The sequence below is a fragment of the Mus caroli genome, unplaced genomic scaffold (genome assembly GCF_978045245.1).
Source record: "Mus caroli unplaced genomic scaffold, Mus_caroli_1 scaffold_3, whole genome shotgun sequence".
NCBI classification, from domain to species: domain Eukaryota; kingdom Metazoa; phylum Chordata; class Mammalia; order Rodentia; family Muridae; genus Mus; species Mus caroli.
In genome coordinates, this window is record NW_028227258.1 from 21,804,178 (window position 1) to 21,825,641 (window position 21,464).

At 42.7% G+C, this 21,464-nt stretch overlaps 1 protein-coding gene across 1 annotated transcript; it reads right to left on the minus strand.

Moving 5' to 3' along the window:
- Positions 1-2,112: 2,112 nt before the first annotated feature.
- Positions 2,113-16,741, minus strand: Adh7 (alcohol dehydrogenase 7 (class IV), mu or sigma polypeptide). The gene is made up of 9 exons (XM_021158413.3): positions 16,552-16,741; positions 12,593-12,694; positions 11,107-11,245; positions 10,392-10,479; positions 10,081-10,297; positions 7,669-7,929; positions 6,090-6,225; positions 5,224-5,362; positions 2,113-2,982 (listed from the first exon to the last, which is right to left on the minus strand). Exons 1-9 carry the CDS (start codon positions 16,567-16,569, stop codon positions 2,958-2,960), a joined length of 1,125 nt encoding a protein of 374 aa, XP_021014072.1. The 5' UTR covers positions 16,570-16,741; the 3' UTR covers positions 2,113-2,957.
- Positions 16,742-21,464: the final 4,723 nt, after the last annotated feature.

The window sequence follows — 21,464 nt, forward strand, 5'->3', positions numbered from 1 at the left end:
TCTCAAAGCGATTTTAATTTTAATTTCCCTGATGGCTAAAGGTGTTGAACATGTTTAAGTTTTTCTCGGCCATTTATGTTTCATCTTTTGAAAATGTCCAGCAAAATAACAGAATACAAAATTAACACAGCAGATCAATAGCCTTCCTATGTACAAATGACAAATGCATTGAGAAAGAATTCCTTTTCTTCAGAGAAACAACACCGCCTTTCACAATCACCTCAAAACTATATTGGGATGACTCTAAGCAAGTGAACGAGGCCTGTATTATCAAAACTAGAAGACATTAGAAGATATGGAAATATCTCCCATATCTGTGGGTCAATAGGATCAACAGTGTGAAAATAGCCATCTTACCAAAAGCAAAGATTCAGTGCAATCCTCATCAAAATTCCAGTGCAAGTCCTCACAGAAATTGAAAAACAAAACAAACTTTTTGTGGAAACACACATACACACACACTGAAGCAAACACACATTCACACACACACTGAAGTACACACATGCATACATACATACACACTGAAGCACACATTCACACATACACATGCATGCACACACACACACACACTGAAGCACATACATGTATACACACTGAAGCACACATTCACACACATGCACACACACTGAAGCACATATTCACACACACACTGAAGCACACACATGCATACACACACACGCACACACAGACATACACACGGAAGCACACATTTACACACACACACACACACACACTCACTAGGATGGTCAAATCAAACCTGAACATAAAAGAACTTCTGGAGGCATCGCCATTCCAGATTTCAAGTTGTATTACAGAAATATAGTAATTAAAAGTAGCAAGGTATTGGCATAAAAAGATACATTGATCATTGTAATAAAATTGAAGATCCAGACACAACTCCACACACATACAAATACCTGATTTTTTTTTGACAAAGAACCTACAAATACTAACTGTAGAAGAGACAGTACTGGTCGAAGTGGATAGCTTCATGTAGGAGAATGAACATAGATTCATATCTATCACCCTGCACAAAACGCAACACCAAATGGATCAAGAACACCAATGTGAGACCAGATAACCTGAATATGCTAGAAGAGAAAGTAGGGACTAGGCTTTAACTCAGTGCACAGGAAAGGACTTTCTGCATGGAATTCCAATAGCACAGGCATTAAGAATAGCAAGAAATGGGACTCCATGAAGCAGAAACGCTTATGTACCATGAAAGAGACCACCATCTGAGCAAAGAGGCAGGCTGCATGATGGGTAAAATGTTTACCAGCTAAGCATCTGGCAGAGGGTTAGCAACTAGAATATACAAAGGGCTGAAACTCTGAACATCAAGAACAGATAACCCAATTTAAAACTGGAATATAGAACCACCGGCCATTTTTATCTTGTAGGACTCAATATTTTATTTGTGTAGTATTTTATTGAGAATTTCTTTTAAAAAAATTATTTTTAAAAATTCGTGTGGAGAGCTATGTGCACATGAGTACTGATGTCCCGGAGGCTGAAAAGTTATGCTGGATCCCCTGGAGCTGGGGTTACAATCAGCTATGAGTCACTCGGTGTTAGTGCTGGGAACTGAACTTGGGTCCTCTGCAAGGGCTTATTCTCTTAATTGCTCAGCCAATCTCTCCAGTGCCTTGCTGAGATTTTTTTTCCTCCTGTGCTATTAAGTATTTTAGTTTGCCGTTGTAGTTTGTGTGTATGTGCCCTGGTCTGATTTTGCTATCAGAGAAACACAGGCTTCCCAAAATGAGTTCAAGAAAATTCCCATCTGGAATTTTACTGGAAAATGTTTATTATGTATTTGGCTTGTAGTTGCCTAGACTTTTCAACCTATTCTATGTCCTTATAAGGGAATCCCAAATGCCCCCTATTCCTATTCAACTTCTTTCTCTTAAAAATCACTTTGTTTCCAGATACTTCAATACTCTACCAGCACTAAATCTCAACAATTAAATAAAACTGTGCCTTTCAGTATGCCTGTCACTACAAATTCTTTTGTATACTTTTTTATTTTATTAAGAACTTTCAGCCAGGTGTAGATGCTGGTAAGCCTGGTTTGAGGTTATACTGGGTTACATAGAGAGCTCTAAGCCAGTCTGAAACATACCATAATGAAATTTTAATGCATAGTAAATTTATGTACATGTCCACTGACAGATGCAGATACATGCTGGTGCAATTACAGTAAATAAAAACTAATCCCCATGTTAAATGTAGTTATTACTATGTACTTAAGGACTTGTAATTCGACTTTATTAAACTTAGTATGGTAAATATCACAATGCGGTTATACTTAATTGCTATTCTAAAAAATGTCTTGTCTTATATTGATAAACACTGACTAACATCTCCAGACATGGCTGTACTTTTCCCATGTCACAAAGTTACATAATGATAATTCTCCAAGTTAATCATTGAAAAATGTGCCCTTCCCTTAAATTTCCCAATTTCTTTCTTAATCTAATCAAGTTGTGTGTCCAATTTCACAATCTAATTCAAGTTAATTTATAACATGCTTTAAAAGTGTTTGTGTTAAAAAACAGAATGAGAGCTCTGGTGGTTTTGATGGTCATTTCTTGAAAAATTCATTTTATACATCACTACATGCTGCATCTGTTTTAAGCCATAACAACTGTAAAATTCTGAAAACAATCCCTCTTCCAACAAATAGAACCCTAAGTACATGCTTATAAAATATAGAATTATAGCCTTCGAAAACACAAATTAGAACATTTACTGTTACTGCTGAGTTCTCTGCTAAGCCTAGGCACTCCGTAAACTAAGCAGATAAAGGTTTGCCAGACTCTAGAAAGCTTCTCTGTCTTTCCCCAGCTCTGCTTCTGTGTGTGCTTCTGAGACAGACTTGTGATCTCAGAGAACACTGTCAGGAGCAAGGCTTCAGGTCACGGTAGCCCAGCACAGAACACCGAGGTCTCTGGAACTCAAAATGTCAGGACAGTCCGAATGCTGAAATGGAAAAATGATAGCTTTTAGTCATGTGTTGAATGTGTGTGTGTGTGTGTATGCATTATATATTCAATCAAGAAAAACTTTCCTTCCTATTATAGAAACTCTGTGGTTAAGCCTGTTATGGGAAAGACATCTGGGTTTGGTGTCCACCCCTTCTGTGCATTCTGGCAGGGAACCAGAGCCGACCGACACTGAATTGACTCTGGAAGCATCTGCTTAATTGTCGTCATTAACAGGAAAGATTCTGTCCAGCAAACACAGGCCTAAGGCTGTGGTGGGGAGAACAGGAAAGATAATCCAGAGGTTGTGGGGTTCTCAATGCACAAGAGATGGTAAAAGTGGGCAAGACCTACTTCCCCTGCATCCCCAGATTGTTCAGGGGCTGGGGGAGAGTGGGTGATACATTCTTCATTACTGAATATTAGATAACTTAAATTAGATAAATTAAGTAAATTTATTATTTAGTAGACTAGATAAATTAAAGTGGACTTCAGTTCAGTAATAAAACCCTTCCTAGATACTGGTTTTGGGGACAGCCTGAATGTGTCTGCTACTGAAGAACTGACTAGGATTGGAAAACACAACAGGAGGCCCACTAAGTTACCATGTCAGCACATCCAGAGCAGCCACGATCAGACTTGGCCAAGAAAAGGACCTTGGGCAGGGAGAGGAGAAGGGGGTGCAGGCTGCCTGCAGGACTCAGCATTGCTTTGCACACAGTGGGCAGGAGTCAGGATGATGCAGAATGAAAGCCATTCTGTGCTTAGGTGTAGAAATGCACTGTCCTGTGAACTGGATGTGAATGGGACACTCTGGGGGTCCTTCATGGAAATAGGAGGGCTCAGGTTTACAGATGTTATTTGGGAAGTTACTGCACTAGGGAAATAGTAGGGTCTAATTTCAGAAAGTAATTTTGCATATTTGGAAAACAACAAGCAATTGTTTTGCAAGCCATATTAAAATATGGGTTTTGTTTATAAATGAGCTTTGACATTTGCTTCTGGCGGAAACCCATCTGTGGTTTACCTGTTTAAAAATGAAAATTTAAGCGTACGTTTATAATGTTATGATTCTGTAGACTGCACCAGGCATAAAGAGAATGTTAAGAAGAAATGTTAGTTGCTATTGCTAGCAGGATCCAAACCCTCTGCGCACTGTAGATGCTCAATATTTATAGAACCAATGAATGTCGTCCATTTTGATCTTGTAGGCGTGTCCCAGACATCCATAAGGGTAACTGAAATTGGACTTCTTCATACTCCACCTGGTTCTTGCCCAAGTGATCAGAAGGGAGAAGGGGTATGCCGGGAGCACTCACTGTTTCCCTGAGGAGCACTCACTGTTTACCTGAGGAACACTCAGTTTCCCTGGCCCTTGCAGGGCTCTAGGTGAGAAGTCTGGCTTGTGTGGTACACAGTTCACTCTGGCACAGCTCCCATGAGACTGTATATTATTTATTTGCCTTTTATAACTTCAGTTTTATCATCTGAATAGGGCAAAAATAACATCTGAGAAACAAAACCCAGGAAACAAGCGCAGTTAGCAAAGAGCTTTGGGAACTGTGCCAAAGGTCATCATGGCCATGTGTGAGGATTCTAGCAGCTTTATAAATTTAAAAAATGGCCAATGAGATCCATCTGCTGTGGAACACTAAAGTCCATGGGATTTTAAAGAGCTCATATATGGATGACATTCTAAGAGTAGAAAGATGAGTTAGAGAAAGGACTGAAGGAGTTGAAGGAGTTTGCAATCCCATAGAAAGGACAACAATATCAACCAACCAGAACCCCCAGAATTCCCAGGGACTAAGCCATCAACAAAGGAGTACACATGGCTCCAGCTGCATATGTAGCAGAGGATGGCCTTGTCAGGCATCAATGGCAGGAGTGGTCCTTGGCCCCACAAAGGCCCGATAGATGCCCCAGTGTAGGGGAATCAAGGGCAGGGAGGTGGGAGTGAGTGGATGGGTGAAGGAACACCCTCATAGAAGCAGGGGGAGGGAGGATGGAATTGGGTGTTTCCGGGAGGGAGGGAAACCAGGAAAGGGGATAACATTTGAAATGTAAATAAAGGAAATATCCAATTTTAAAAAGAAGAAGTAGAAGAAGAAAGAAGTAACTGTGCTCACCTGGATAGTTTGAATAATCCAAAATAAAAAACCAAAGGAAATGGATACATTTATAAATATCAAAGTTTCAAAGTAGCCCATGGGAGAGAGTCAAAAGCCACCACACATACCTTTTCCCCGAATACAGCAATTCAAATCCTTCATTGATGTTATTAAAAGGCAAGGTGTGGGTTATCAACTGGTCCAGGTCAAACTTCTTTTCCAGGAACTCAGTCACCAGTTTAGGTACATCATCTCTGCTCTTCCACCCTGTGGGGGAATTCAAGTTTGTTCTCTGTGCTTTGTTACGTAATCCTCACCTTCCAGGGCATGGTGTTTGTGTCATTTCTCTTGTGCATTATGACCGTCCCTTTCCCACCCCTTGAAATTCCCAGCAAATAAATGAGCTGTGTCTCTCCCACCTTAAGAAATAAAGGCTAACAAACCCCTCGTTGGCTCCTGGTCTCCTTCCAGTTTCACATCTCTGTGCTGTACACAATTGTCCACATTTGTACACAGACACCATCGTCCAGCATGCATTGTTTCTGGTTCCAGCCCCTTTGATTTTCTAGTGAGCTCACTCTACAGAGATTCATACTTTAGCCCACTGATGCTTCAGCTCTAGTCAAGGTTACCCCACCTGCATTTTGACACAATGGTCAGTAATGATTCCTGTATTTGTGTGCACTCTAGGGAGTGTTTGCCGTGGATTTCTCTGTCTCCTGCTCTGCTCTCTTGCTTCTGGTCATTTGTTATCAACATTATTCTCCTACTTCAGCTAAGAGAAGATTTTGTGACTCTTCCACATCTCTCAGACATAAGGAACAGATAGCTATCTTTTGTGTGATTGCTATGAGTGCTCCATTTGGGGTCATTACCACTCATCCTTGGAAGAAAGTGTTTTCAGGGGGAGGAGTCGAGAACAGAAGTCTCTCTTACTTGATAGGCAGGAAAGCCAAAGTTACTTCCCACTGTCCAGAGGCCCAGTTGCTCTTACCTCCAAAGATGCAGCCCTTCCACGTACGCCCAGTGAAGAGCAGCATTGGGTCATAGGTGAGCATCTTGGCTGACGGAGGAGCACCAACCACCACACTGGTCCCATAGTTCATATGGCAAGATGAGAGTGCATCAACCTGAGATTAAAATGAAGGTGATTGTTGCTTATGGAGATCGTGGACTCGGAAATGACCAACGGATGGCCAGGGTTCCAGTAGTTAACATGGCTTCCATCAACAAAATCAAACTTGGTCTTTAGGTCTCTACTTGATTTAAAAATTCCCAATGCAACTTTAGTCCTTAGTAATTAATCTCCTGTGGCTCTTAAGGTATGAAGTAGCCTTAACTGTGCCAGTGTAATTGTGGTTCTTAGTACATTTAGTCGATTCTCACTGACTAACAAGACAGAGGAATCCCTGTGATACTTTTATAACAACATCAACATCTCAGACGAGCCTTAAGTTATTTGAGCTAAATGAAATTGAACTAATTAGTTAGAATGTTTGAAATTTTTTGTCTGAAAATTAAATCAAATACTAAACTATGGGGCAAAGGAGTTTCTTCTCTCGGTGACATCTCCAAGGGTAAGGCAATGGTTTTGGTCACCTACTCTTTCAGTTAGTCATTAATAACACTTTGAATTAAAACAACAGTAGACTTCATAGTGGATCCAGCTCTTTGCTTCGTAAAGTACAACCTAGACTGCCAAGGTTGCTACAGAATAAAGTGTAGGTGACACTACAAAAGGGATATGACAGTGACCATGAGCTGAAAGCTTATCTCAATTACCAAATGCTTCAGAGAAATTTCATCTATTATGCAACTGTTAGCAAAATGGGTTTTGTTCCGTTTTCCAGTTCTCCTAATTCCAGGTCAGGACTTTCTAATTCCAAGTACTGTGTAAAGTCCAGCACTGGGGTGCTACAAGAGAGACATAATTCAGGATGCGAAGTTTGTGTTCTGTAGGGATTGAGAGGCAGGATAAGCAAGCTCACATGAAGGATTTGGAGGAGGAGATCACATTTTAACCAATCTCCTTTTCCCCAGATCCCCTCATTAACGTTTTTTAGTCTGCATCACAGATTCAAGAATGGAATAAGTTTTGCTAAGACTGCCACATGTACAAGGAAAACTATGGACCCCAGGTTGCCTCCCTGCCCTCTAGTCACATGAGAATGGCGTGATATGATACTTACAGGATCAGGTAAAACTGATCTAAAGATTGTGACTTTTTAGGTAAAACTGCTGTTATGTTTTTCATTGTATTTTTATGCATTTATTTGTATATGGGCATGACAACGGCTGAGTGCTCGCTATGGTGCATACATGGAGATCAGAAGACAAACTGGTAGGAGTTGGTTCTTTCCTTCTGCATGTGAGTCTTGGGAAGCAAGCTCAGGTCATCAGGCTTGGAGACAAGTCCCTCTACTCACCGAGCCATCTCAGCAGCCCTGTGGTTTTTGGCCTGAGTTACAGATATTTCCATAATTGATTGTTAATGAAGCTATGAAAAATCCCTTTTAGGCTCAATACATCTTGTAGGTTGGGTACTTTGTGGCTTCCTGAATCTTGAGTCTTACCATGGTCTCAAGACGGCCAATAACTTCAAAAGTATACTGTACGGTGTTGCCTGTCATGTCGGATAGCACCTCACTGATGGGCTTGGTGGAGTCCTTGGGACTGATACACTCTGTGGCACCTACGGCCAGGGCTTTCTGGAATTTGTCTTTGTTGATGTCGATTCCAATGATCCTGGAGGCACCAGCTGCTTTACAGCCCATGATGACTGACAGGCCAACTCCTCCCAGACCAAAGACTACACAAGTGGAGCCAGGGGTGACCTGTGGAGAGAAAGGTTCCTCAAAGAGTTAACAGCGAAACCGGCAAAGCATTCTCAGTGTCCGGAGCACAGACGTCACGGGACTGCCATGACGTGGGCCAGATGAATGAGGGTGACACATGAAGACTCACAAGTGGAAGGATGACTGAGAAAAGAAGTATTGGCTGAAGCCCAGCAGTATTTGCCAGATGAACAGAAGGTTTTCCTAAAGGCTTAGCCACAGACCAGAAGCCTTTGTACCCTGCCTGGCCCTACTCCCAACCCCCTCTGCTCTTATAGGAGGCTTAGGCAAACACTGAGGCCTCCCTATTGTCTTTCCCACAAAGCCCTCTGCTTTGTTTTAGGCTTGGTCTGAAGGACAGCACTGAATAACCCTGACTCTGAGTCATTTTGAAATATATTGTCTTTTTTTGAATCCTGCCAAGTTCAACTTCCATGCCACATGCAATTCAATGTAAAAGTTACCATACTTAAACCAACTTTGGGCTTTGTACCCGGCACTGTGCTAGATTAAAGAAGGATTCAGCCCGTGGTTATTTTCCTGCTAGAAGAATAACAAAGATTGGATCCAAGTGATCATTTAAAAACTCACTAGCATTTTCATGTGATATGGCAGCTGTGCTGATCTTCCCTGTATCCTCCAACCCACCTGTTGAAACGTGAACCTTTCGTACCTCAACATCTTGTTTTGTTTGAAGAATGTCTTTGCAGAAGTCATTGAGCTACAATGATGTGGCTGAGAAAAGCTTTGCTGTGGTTTGGATGAAGTTAGAGCTGTCTTTCATGGGCTTGTGTGCTGGGGACTTTGTGTGCAGAGTAACCGACCATGAAAGAGGCCATGAAACCTGTGTGGCCTAAGGGTGGGTGAGCAGGGTGTTGAAGGCACTGGCCTCAGCGGGGATTCATTCGTGGTTAGTTTCCTGGTGAGTGGGCTGTGGTAAGATAAGGTCACACGTTGTACTGTGCATGCTGCCTCCTATCTCAGCACCTACGCTTCGAGAGAGCTTGGAGGGGTCCCTAGCCAAAGGCTGAACAGATGGAACCACGTGGTCTTCAAAACTGCGAGCCTAATAAAACAGCTTTCTTTACCCTTGTTCAGGGTTGCTGTTATAACAACATAAAACCGACTAGCACATCCCTGATTCAATGTGACTGGTGTTCTCACAACACCAAATGAAACTTAGATATTGTTGTGTTTTATAAAAAGAAAAAGAAGCCAGGGATGTGTTTGGTGGGGTTGCGGTGTGATGTGGGGGAAGGGGGTGCCTATGCAGGGCCCATGCTGAGGTATCCCTTCCCCCTGAGGGACCAGCCATACAATGGTATAGTATAGAAGAGAGTTTATTTACGGCACGGGGAAGAGAGTTGAGGGAGTAGAGACAGAGAAGGGGGGTGGGATGGGAGAGAGAGAGAGAGAGAGAGAGAGAGAGAGAAGAGAAGAGAAGAGGAGAGGAGAGGAGAGGAGAGGAGAGGAATAGAGAGTCCAGCCGTGAGCACATGCAGAGAGGGGGGAGGGGAATGGAGGGGGGAAATGGGGGAGGTAGTAGAAGCAAGAGGAAAAGTGAGAGTAGGGAACAAGCAGACCCTTTTATAGTGAGTCAGGCATAGCCGGTTGTTGCCAGGTAACACATGTGGGGCGGAGCCTAGAGGGAATGCCAACAGATATAACGATACAGTAAGGAAAATGATGTGAAAAGACTGGGCTATTAACATCCATGTACACGGCAAGAAGAGAGGCCTGAAGCAGGCCCTCCCCCAGCAGCTGGAAGGAACCAACCGTGCCAGCACTCCAATTTTAGACTTCTGACCTATGGACTTCTAGGACTCTGTGGCAGTCGACATTTGTTGTTTAAGCCACCCAGTCTGCCACACTTCACTTATAGACTCTCCAGCAAGCTGACATAGCATCACCAAGATGCATTTGGTGGGAAAAAGAGATCCGGGGAAGCTAAACTTTAGTGATTTGGCCAGAAGGAGATGCGGCAGCGACAGGAAGTAAATCTAGAAGCTGAAGAAGCTCCATGTATTTAGAAATAAAATTTCGACTTTGATCCCACCTCTTTCAAATTGCTTTAGGGTTCTGTGAAAATCCCCTTCTGAAAGGCTGTCAGGCGGGAAGGCAGAAGCTATGCTAGCCGGCCCCAATTCTTACCTTGGCAGTTTTAACAGCAGCTCCATAACCCGTGGAAAATCCACAGCCGATCAAGCAGGCTTTCTCAGGCGGAGCCGCACCGTCAACCTTCGCTACGGAGGATTCGTCCAGCACCGTGTACTCGGTGAAGGTGCTGGTGTTCATGAAGTGCTGGACCGGTTTGCCCTTGCAGGTGAATCTGGTAGTGCCGTCAGCCAATACTCCGCGGCCTGTCAGACTGTTTGATACATCAAATGTACACATTCCTTATGTCAATCCAGAAACTACCATGGGGTACCCAAATGACTGGGTGAAAAAAAACGGCCACCTACTCGCTCCTAATGCAGAGATTGCCCTCTGGGTTCAGGCAGGCGTTGCATTCTCTACACTGTGGTAGAAAGAGGGGGATGACTTTGTCACCTAGAAGGAAAGTAGCGTGACATAAGATGTCATTCATTTGTATTAAAGTATGAAGTAAGAAGGTTTGGTGGCTCATGCCTGTAATCCCAGTACAAGATTGATATAGGAAGATTGCCAGGTCAGCCTGGGCTATGTAGTGAGTTTCAGGCCAGCCTTGGAACGTTACTTTGAGGAACACAAATAGTTACATTAATTAACTAGTTGAATAATTAACAGGTGAAACAGGTGTGATTTGAACCTATATTATACACAAAAATGTCTTTAAATGTTTCTGGGGGGGCTTGAGAGATGGCTCAGAGATTAAGAGCACTGACAGCTCTTCCAGAGGTCCTGAGTTCAATTCCCAGCAACCACATGGTGGCTCACAACCATCTGTAATGGGGTCTGATGCTTTCTTCTGGTGTGTCTGGAGACAGCTACAGTGCACTCATATACGTAAAATAAATATTTTAAAAATATTCTAAGAGTTATAAGTACTACAAAGCAGTGTTAAAGACTGAGATTTGGCGAGTTGACTTTACTAGGTACGATTGGCGTGCCTACAGTTCCTTTAAGTTGCGTCTCTCTGCTGACCCCTAGTGGATCATGTGCTGTTCCCTTTAACATTATTAATTAAGGCCTCCATACCTGGTCTCACTGTAGTGACCCCTTCTCCAACACTCTCCACAACCCCAACTGCTTCATGCCCCACAATCACTGGAAACTTAGACACCATCGATCCTTTTATTATATGGTCATCTGTGCGACAGATTCCTGTGGCCAAAATCTGTGTTGAAAACAAATAAACAGCAATGACATTGCACGGCCAGCAAACAGTTCTCTTGAACTCTGCATCATTTTCTCACATTATGGAATTGCTGCTAAACCAGCCTGAGCCTAAAGCAAGCCTCGGGCCACGAACTCTGGCTTTGAGGACTTAGGGCATTGCTGCCTCTCTTCCAGCTTGGATCTTTATGCCTTCTACAGGGAAGAGGTCAAAAGAGATTAGCATAAAGGCCCCTAAACATGGACGTCTAGACCAAAGGTTGTCCGAAGGGCGGGGGGGCGGGGCATTACAGGAAGCTATTACTTCTGAGGCACACTGGAGTTCCTAGTGAGAATCCTCTAGGTGGCCCTGGTAGCACAGGCCTGCAGTCATATCCTTTGGGGATACGGAGGGAAGAGGATCATCAAGTTCATGACCTACACAGGCTACAAAGTGAGTTCAAGGTCAGCCGCTGTGACTTAGTTAAGACCCTGTCTCTAAGCAAGATGTGAAAGCATAGCTAGGGGCTGGAGAGATGGCTCAGCGGTTAAGAGTGCGGACTGCTCTTCCAGAGGTCCTGAGTTCAAATCCCAGCAACCACATGTTGGTTCACAACCATCCGTGATGAGATCTGATGCTCTCTTCTGGGGTGTCTGAATACAGCTACAATGTACTCATTACATATAATAAATGAATAAATCTTAAAAAAAAAAAGAAAGCATAGCTAGAAATACATTTCCTTGGGAAAGTACTTGCCTGGCATGCATGATGCCCGAAGTTCTGTTCCCTGTGGCACATGCTACCTACATACATACATATATACATACACACACATACATACATACATGCACACATACATATCTCAATACCTTGCCATCCCAGAAGATTTTAAGACAATTCTTGGTCATGACTATTGTTCATTTTTTATCAAGCACTACATCCGTCAAAATTCAACAAATATTCTCTTTAATAAGTTAGATCAGCATTGTAATTGGTGCATTTCACAGCCAGCACGATCATTTCCTAACAACAGACATGATCAGTGGGTAAGTTAGCTGGGAAACCTATTTTTAAGAAGCCAACCTCTGGGCTGGAGAGATGGCTTAGCAGGACCCAGGGTTGGTTCCCAGCATCTATATGGTAGCTCCCAACTGCATCCCTGCAACTCCAGTTCCAGGGGATCCAGTGGCCTCCTCTAGCACTGACCACAAATGTGGTGGTATACAGACATATGTGCAGACAAACACCCCCACGCATTAAATCAATAAATCCATAGATATTTAAAAGGAAGTTGGCTTCACAACAATGGCTTTCTCTGTGTAAATGACACCGGTTTCCATGTTTCTGTGTTCCAAGCCCCTTTCTTACCTTAACACGGACTTCCTTAGCCTTTGGTGGGGCCACCTCGATTTCCTCAATGGAGAAGGGCTGGTTCACTCCCCATAGGACAGCCGCTTTGCACTTAATAACCTAAGAACCCAAACATGGTTATTGGAGCTAATCATGCATGCAAACCTCCTGAGTCATAATAATAGTCTCAGAGAAGCATGCCTAACATTCTGATTTTCTAAGAATGCTTGCCTTCCATTACAGAACTTAAAGCCCTACAGATCATCTTGTGTGGACCTTTGTCTGATGAAATGATCTGAGAAATCAGCCCAGAGACATGGAATGACAAACCCAAGACCACGCAACACATGTGGTCAGGGCTGGGATTCACACAGTCTTTAATAAACTCGTCTATTGGTATGATTTCAAATGCAATAGATAAGTACACCTGTCATCTCCTTAACAAAGGACAAGTCTGTAACCCAGGAAACACAGAGATCTGTCTGTAAGAATTTAATCTGGCCTTAAATTACATCTGCAGCCACGTGGCAATGGTGAAGCAATGAGATGACCCGCAGGAAGACATGGGCTGTTACCGTGGTGAAGCCTGAGGACTGTGACTGTGCTGCAGGAGCATCACCTGTGTCTTTGCATCTCCTCACTGTTGTTTAAACCTAGCCCAAGTCAGAGATGCTTACCTTGTACAGACAGTATCTACCCAGCAATTGGCTGCCAGGCACTTCTGCTAACTGGTTTTAGTAAGATTATCAAATTCTAATGTGTGTGAGAGGGAGAGGGAGTCTATAAGTTGGTTTCTGACTTCCACAAAGTGGAACACAGGCACCTATAGTCACTCAAAAATGCACATGCATGGCAAATACACATGCACACACACACATGCACGCGCACACACATGTGCACGCATGGTGGGGAAGGAGAGAGAGAGCATACAGGTAAAAATAAAACAAAATGTAAAATACTCATTGTGTCCTGATTCACAACACATTATTCCTCAACATCTTGGCCAACTCATACAAGCCCCTTCAGACACCTCAGTGCCTTTCTCATGTGAGAAACTACATGTGAGAAAGTTGCTAGGGACAGTGACAGAGAGCACAGAGTAACTTTTATATTTAACAATGGTAGAAAAAAAATGCCATAGAGGAAACAATTGCTCCTCAGAGGCCATTATCCTGTCCTCTCATCCTGCTGTGTAACTCAGGCTTTAGGCTGGCCCCAAACTTAACAATCCTCCTGTCTCAAGCTCCTGGGTGCTGGGAATACAGCATGTGCAATGATCTCCACGTGTTGAATGCTGACGGACAGCAGGCTGTCTCAGCAGAACACAGAGGTGCTCTGAGAGGATGCGTAATGTAAAATGGTAAAAGTCGCTTTCTGTCTGGCACACAGAGAGCTTAATCAAATGTATAAAGGAAGTATCAAGGTCTCCAGTCACTGGTCTGCCCACCTAACTGCTCCTCTATCCCAGGAGATGCGCATGGAGAACTTAAGCCATATACATATATATATATATATATATATATATATATATATATATATATATATGTGTGTGTGTGTGTGTGTGTGTGTGTGTGTGTGTGTGTGTGTGTGTGTATGTGTACAAATTTACCACATATCTTGTGGTATGTTTCTTTTTGGTCTTAAGAACATTTTTAAGAGAGCAGAAATAACAAGCTATAGTTCTCTGTTTATCAAGTTAATAATGACTTTTTACTGAACAAGAATGCCTGATTTTGTTTAAGCAGTAAAATGGGCGAACCTACTCAGGTTCGCCTCTTCGGAAGGCGATCTGCTCAGTACATCAAGACACTTGAGCATGTATTGACATTTTTATCCCACAGTTCCAGTTTAAAAATCAGCCTCGGGGAGAACAAAGTGTAGGGGGAAAAAATATGCTTCAGAGGTTGTCTCAGGACTATAAGGGAAATATGTAAACAAGAACAGAGGAAACTGACCTAAACCTACACATCAGTGTAAGATACTGAACAGCCCAGTGGTTAAGAGCACTGACTGTTCTTCCAGAGGTCCTGAGTTCAATTCCCAGCAGCCACACGGTGGCTCACCACCATCTGCAATGGAATCTGATGCCTTCTTCTGGTGTGTCTGATGACAGCGATAGTGTGAACTTACATAAATAAAACAAATAAGCCTTTTTAAAAAGATGGAAAATTAGGTCAAAGATATTTGTGTGTTATATGAGTAGAGCACATAAAATATGGTTGAGGAATATATAAGGAAACAAGCCAGGCAAAAACTGTCAGTGCTAGTTTGATAATATGAGAACATGGCTTGATTTCCTCCATATGTTGTTCATCCTGATTCTCTAGAATAAACATTGTACTAGCCCAAAGTCGTCATTACATTTGTATGTTGGAGCTCTAATGCTCAGTACCCCAGAATCTGATGGTAAGCAATTGCGGACTGGGTCTTTTCACGTTGCAATGGAGTTACAATGTGGTCACTGAAGTTAGACAGAGCAGTCCTGTAGGCTATTTCCACAGTGAGGTTAAGGGAAGGGAAGACCATGTAGAAACACAAGCAGAGTACTCCTAAGCAAAGGAAAAGGCTCCTAAAGGAACCAATCTTGTCCACACTCTGTTCTCAGGATCCCAGCTTCCAGATGTATGAGCAAATAAATCCTTGTTCTTTATGCCTCACAGTCCTGGTACTTTGTTAATGGCATCTTTAGCAAGCTATTATAATCATTTTTTATTTTTTTTAATGAAGCATCAGAAAATTAACAGGAGGAGTCCTGATATTAAGGGAACCTCTCTTCCTGAGATGCATGGAAACAGAAGGACAGTTTGGGGACCACATCACCCACCCACCCCAAGTCAGCATTCTAAATCTGTTGTGCTATTTGTCATGTGTGCTGGATTCCTGATCATAGTTAGGAGCGCCGCCTGGAGTTCCCGAATTCCCGGTTACTGGAAATGTTCTAACAGTGGCTGGGCAGTCACATGACGGAGGCCACAGAAAGGGCTGTGTGGAGTTGAAAGTGTTTTAAGATTCATTCCAACTCTGTCATTCATTTCTAAGGGCAATGCTCCTGACTCCACAGTGCGAAGCTAACTCTCCGGATTATCGATCGGTCTTTACTGGATTTCTGACTCCAACTAAGATGTTTCCATTCCGTTTCTCTTCAATTGCGGGGAACGTTATTTCAGGTTCTAGTGTTCAGACCTCCTCTCTCATGCTTCCCAGACTTCAAACATCATCTTTAGCTTCCTAAAATTCTAAGGAAGACTAAATGAAGTTGTTTAAAAGTAACGCCAAAAACAGTTCCCAACATCTCAAGCGGTTACACACGCATTTAAAGCAGGAACCCGATCAACCCAATCTGCAAGAGGGAGAAAAAAGCCAGCCTTGTTTTCTGAGTTCCTGTCACTGTTCTGGCCCTGTCATCTTCTAAAGGAATAAACATGCTTTATCCACAACACGGTCCTATTTTCCAAGAGTGTTTGCAATTGTACTGTGATATAAAACATGTCCTCAGAAACTCGGAACGTGTGGTTTCTTTGTTGTCGACTTTGCATTCCTGAATTAACATTTTCCATTCTCAACAGTAGGGCACTATCCCCCAAGAGCTGCACAGGAGATCCTGGACCCTTTAGACTCTAGAAAGGGATTGGGGAGATACCACTGACCCTGTTGAAGTCTCCTTATGGAAACAGTTTGCTATCCAGACCAAATGACTGGCTAGCTGGAAATTAAACTATGAATAATGTCCATAGAAATCATAGTTCTCTACTTCCCTTCCCTGCTTTCTGGGAGAACGTTCAGCATGTGGTTTTCAATTGAATCCTGCTGCTATTGTATTCTGATGCAATTTACCCACATCTCCCCAACATGTGCTTACTTAACAGCCTTGCCTTCCTCAAGAAATAGTATTTTGTTTCTCTCCTGGATTCAGATCTCTCAGAAGCAACCCCCATTATTAGCTCAAGAGACCGAACAAGCCGAAACGTTTCCCTTACTTTTCCAGCGGTGCCCATCCTGCCTCTCCTGGGTGTGTGGTCTGCAAACAGGAACGTCTTCTGAGTATGCACGGTTCACTCTTCTATGAGTACCAGCATCTTCCGCCTTCAATAAATAGCGTGACTTGGAAGTTCTGCTTGCCTTTGGCAACATGATTCATAGCCTTAGAATTTTCCCAACCCAAGAAGCTCCACCCTCCTGCAAGTCAAGTGGTGAAAAGAAACACAATACACATGATGATTAGACAAAAATAAGAATCTAACAAACATTGGATAATCAAGTCTACTATGAAGGACCAGAAAACACCCTTACCCATTTTATTTTAGAGAATATAAAAACAGGTCGTGTTAGTTCAGCTCCGTCCAACTGACACAGAGTGCATTGCATTGCTTCTACATGCAAGCTGCTCTGTCAGGCAGCTGACTTTAGATATGTGGTTAGGCATTTGTATTTGCACTCCATTTGTACTCGATATAGCTTGGAGAAAATGTGGTTAAATATAAATGAGGGTTGGGGTATGACTCCATAGTAGAGCACATGCCTTGATCTGGTCTCCATTCTTAGCAACACACACATACAATTGTATATCATGTACGTATGTTGTGTTATTTGTCACACACACTGCATTCTTCATTATAGTTAGGAGCAGTTGCCTCAAGTCCCTGAATTCTCTATCACTGGGAATATATGTTTGTATGTATGCATAGTAGATGCAAGAAAATGTATAAAACCAGTAAAGGCGATGGAGATGGGAAATTATAACTTGTCCTTGCTCTCAGGACACCTGTCATTTGGCTCAAGATCACATTATTTACCCACAGAATTGCTTACTGCTTACGCACATAGGTATCCAGAAGTACCGAGAGGGAATCAGAATCCTGCTATACAAAGAGGCTCTTGCATTCCTAAAGGAAACTACTTGTGCAAGCATTTGGCTGTTCCATCATTCCAAGCCACTGTTGTCCAGTAGGCAGCAACACCAGACCCTTCTGGATCTGCTTTTGCCTTTGAGAGGAGAGTGTCCAAGGTATTTATGTGACATTGGCTAGCTGTCACATTGGTACACTACTGCCTCCAACAAACCCTCCATACAGTGACAAAATTTCACTCCTGTGGGGTGACACAGTGAGGCAGGTTTTCTGTCTTTAGACAAAACTCTTCAGTCCTGAAATATAGAATAAGGGCTCTTACCAACCCGGAAGATATTTGCCAGAGTTTGTTGTTCAGCTACTTACACATTGACAAAATCTTTCCTCTGAATAACGGAAAACATGGCCACAGGTCTCTCGACATGATGCAGTAGGTGCTGTAAGTCCGATTTCACACATATTTATATCTAATTCAGAAGTGGTAATTATAATCAGTGATTCTAGTGCATTGGCCAAAGTAAACCCAGTAGGTAAAAGCATTGCCAGTGGACCAGGCTCGTATGCAAGTGGTGTTGTTTTGGCAGCAATGGTGGAGAACCCCAGCTCATGTTGTAGGCATGGAGGAGAAGAGATAGGCAGGTATGGACACAGACAGACATTCTGAATCTCAACCATCAAAGACCAAGCCCAGGCTCAGCAACAAAAGCTTGTTTTCTTCAGAACAGAGGCAAAAGAACTAACAAGGGTGGAGCTGGCTCCAAGGCAGCAGAGAGCCAACAAGGGTGGGGCTGGCACAAAGGAAAAGTTTCTCAGTTGATAAACTCCTTAAGGGTTTTGCAAGACTTCATAACATACTAGGCTGAAAAGTAACTATTCTCATGTTGATCTGCCAGGTGATGCTAAATAAGGTTTTAATGTTGCCAATCCATCTCTCCCCAGAATCAACTAGCTAAAAAAATGTCCAAAGCTGAAAGTTGGGAAGTACCCAATTAAAAAATTATTATGCTGGGGGGTGGGGGAGACTTGGAATCCAGGAAGAGCTGAAAGGAAGGAAAAGACAGACGGCTATGATCAAAATGTATTGTATGTGTGTGTGAAATTCTCAGAGAATAAATACAAATTCTATATGGAAAGGCACACTAAAAATGCACAGCTTGAAGTCTCCAGGGTAAGGCATCAGGTTACAAGCTTCCTCCTCCGAGCAACAATGCAATGAATGAGAAAAGTCAAATGGCAAAGGATAGAAGGTGATGCTTTCTGAACAGGGAGAGGCTGGGAGCAAGGGCTAACACAAAGGATGTAAGATGAAAGCCTAAGTAGGGAAAAACAGCAGAACGCACAGCAAAGGAATGGACAGCACATGGCTAATCCCTGGCTTTGGACCGGCTCAGGCCTGAGTACAGAGGAGGACACTGTGCGGCAGGGAGTGACTCTGCTTGGTGGTACAGCTGTGCAGAGGAGCCACAGTTGTCACACTCAGTGTCTTACAGGGCAGTGCCAGGTGCCATCCTGGGGGGTAAGGCTAAGAAGTAAGTTTAAAACTGTGATTGTTCACGAGACAAAGGCAGATCTTGAATGAATAGGCTAATGACTCAGGGCAAGCATTAGGAAGCAAGTATAAGCTAAACCGAGAGGAACTGGACAAATCAGTGAACTAGAAACTCAAGCGACAATGGAGACAAAGATACAAGTAAAACTTTGCATCTTTGAAAAGATAAAGATCAAATAGTCCTTAGCCAAACTAGCGAAATGAAAGAGAAGACCAAATTAATGAAATAAAAGAAAGACAGAAGAACAGACATGAGGCAATCATGGGAAAAAAATACTTGACCATCTTATATTCAAAGAGCTGGAAAGTCTAGAAGAAATGAATAAATTCAGAGACTCATATAACATATAAAGTTTGTATTCAGTAGATATAAACAACTGTTCTTTAATGAACAGAAATATTGATATAATAACAGTCTTCCAATAAGGAAACCTCAGGACAGTAGGATTCCCTGTTGAATTCCATAACGCCTTTAAAAGGTGCTAACAATGGTACTTTTCAAATAATTCCATATAATCAGAAGGAACACACCAGACTCATCCTGTCAAGGCTGTTACCCTGATACCAAAGTTAGATAAGGATAAAATAACAGAAACATGATAGACCACTTCCCTGATGGAGGTAGATGCAAAAATCTTTAATAAAAGGCTTGTAGACCGTTGGAGTGCAGGAATTGCTCCACAAACCACACAAACACCGGTCTCAGTCAGATAGGGATGGTTTATTGAGCATACACCCCAGGACTGGTCAACCAGGGCAATGGTTCAGATTCAGGAATTGAATCATGACTCTGAATTAAAATCCTACAGGGTTTTTAAGCCCCAAATCCACAAACATTTGTGTCATGTTATTTTGCCAACCAGGATTTAGGGATAAAGGATTTCCATAGGAACAGGTCTGTGTTGTACACTTATCCTGCTCCCATTGGTTGGGGTATTCACCTGTGACAGGCAACATGCCTTGTCTAACACTCATGTCTGAACTTGCCAGTGGTGATATCAGTTACGCACTTACATGTCTCTTTCTGCCAAGTTCGATATCAGTACCCAAGACCTCCTTGGGGACTGAAACTTTACTAGACCACTACTCAAAATGGAAATCTTATTCCAAGTAGTTTCTTATATTGGTGCAGGTGTCTCTCTTATTTTGGAGTTTATCCAAGAGGCAGTTTATACCATAAAAGCTTGTACACAGGTGCAAGACGTGCTTCTGGGTGGTTGGTTCGGGTCCAAGATTATTGTGGGTAACTATACAAAACAGTTCTATTGACTTTAATTGTGATTGTCTTCCAAGGCCACTGAATATAACAGAATATGTAACCAATCTTGGCACTAGAAAATTTCCTAATAGCAGTAGAAACATATGAGAAAGTTTCCTTATAATTATAGGCTAGCCAGGTAACTGCTACCTAGGCCTTAACATTCAATCTAGGCCTTAATATATTACCAAGGCTTTAACATAAACCGAATTTAACAATACATTAAAGATGGGCATAGTGACCCATGCCTTTAATCCCAGCACTTAAGGAAAGTCTGTCATGAAAAGAACCCACACAGTCCAGATTGCTGGGCAAGTTGGGAAGACTCTATGAAATGTGCTCTAAGAATAAGGGTTTGGGACACAGTGTGCTTGTCTCAGGGCCTGTATTCCCACTTAGGTGGCTTCACCTAGCATGTGTGCAAGTGGGACAGACAGTAGCTACAGTGCTCACATGTCTCAAGGATTTGTGGTGAGGAAACTGCTAGTACACTGTTCCATTCATAACCAGGAGCAAATGTTGGTGACAACTTGACTCCAGTCATATAGTTTATTATTCTGATTTATTGCTTGGATTTTTTTTAAGTGTTTGAGATGATAGAGAAATGTCCTTGCATAGCTTAGCTATGAGGTCCTAGAAGCCTCAGGAATTTCGAATTTCCCAAAGTTTGGACATCAAGAGTCCTCCGAATATCAACTTCTACCGAAAATCAGAAATGAGAGATAGATAAACTTTGATCCATACATGAGTTGATCACTCATCAGATTCTCAAACAGCAGGAAGGTCCGAGAATGCAGAATTTCCAGTGCCCTGACCCAGAGAGGCCCAGGTATATGGAAACTCGCTGATTGCCACTATTTTCAAGCGGCCTTGCCTAGACTGTGAATTCCGAAACCTACTGGGCAGGGTTACCGTGGGGTCATTAATCCTGTTTCTTAGGACACTGTTCCTTTCCATTTCTCATCAGCTCATCCAGGATGCTGATCACCCTGTCCCAGAAGGACAGCAGGGATAGAGGAGAGCCTTTGAAGTCAGAAGAGCTAGCTAAAAGTATCAGCTCCAGAGGTGGCCAGTGCTTAATGGGACACACTGTATACTTGGGAAACACAAAGAGAAGCCAACTGTTTCCATCTGTGGCTTCTTGAGAAGTGTCAGTGAGACAGGTGTAGGGGCACTCGTGAAGTAAAAACAGAAATGATAATAACCATATCTCTCTAAGGCTACCGGGGAGGAAAG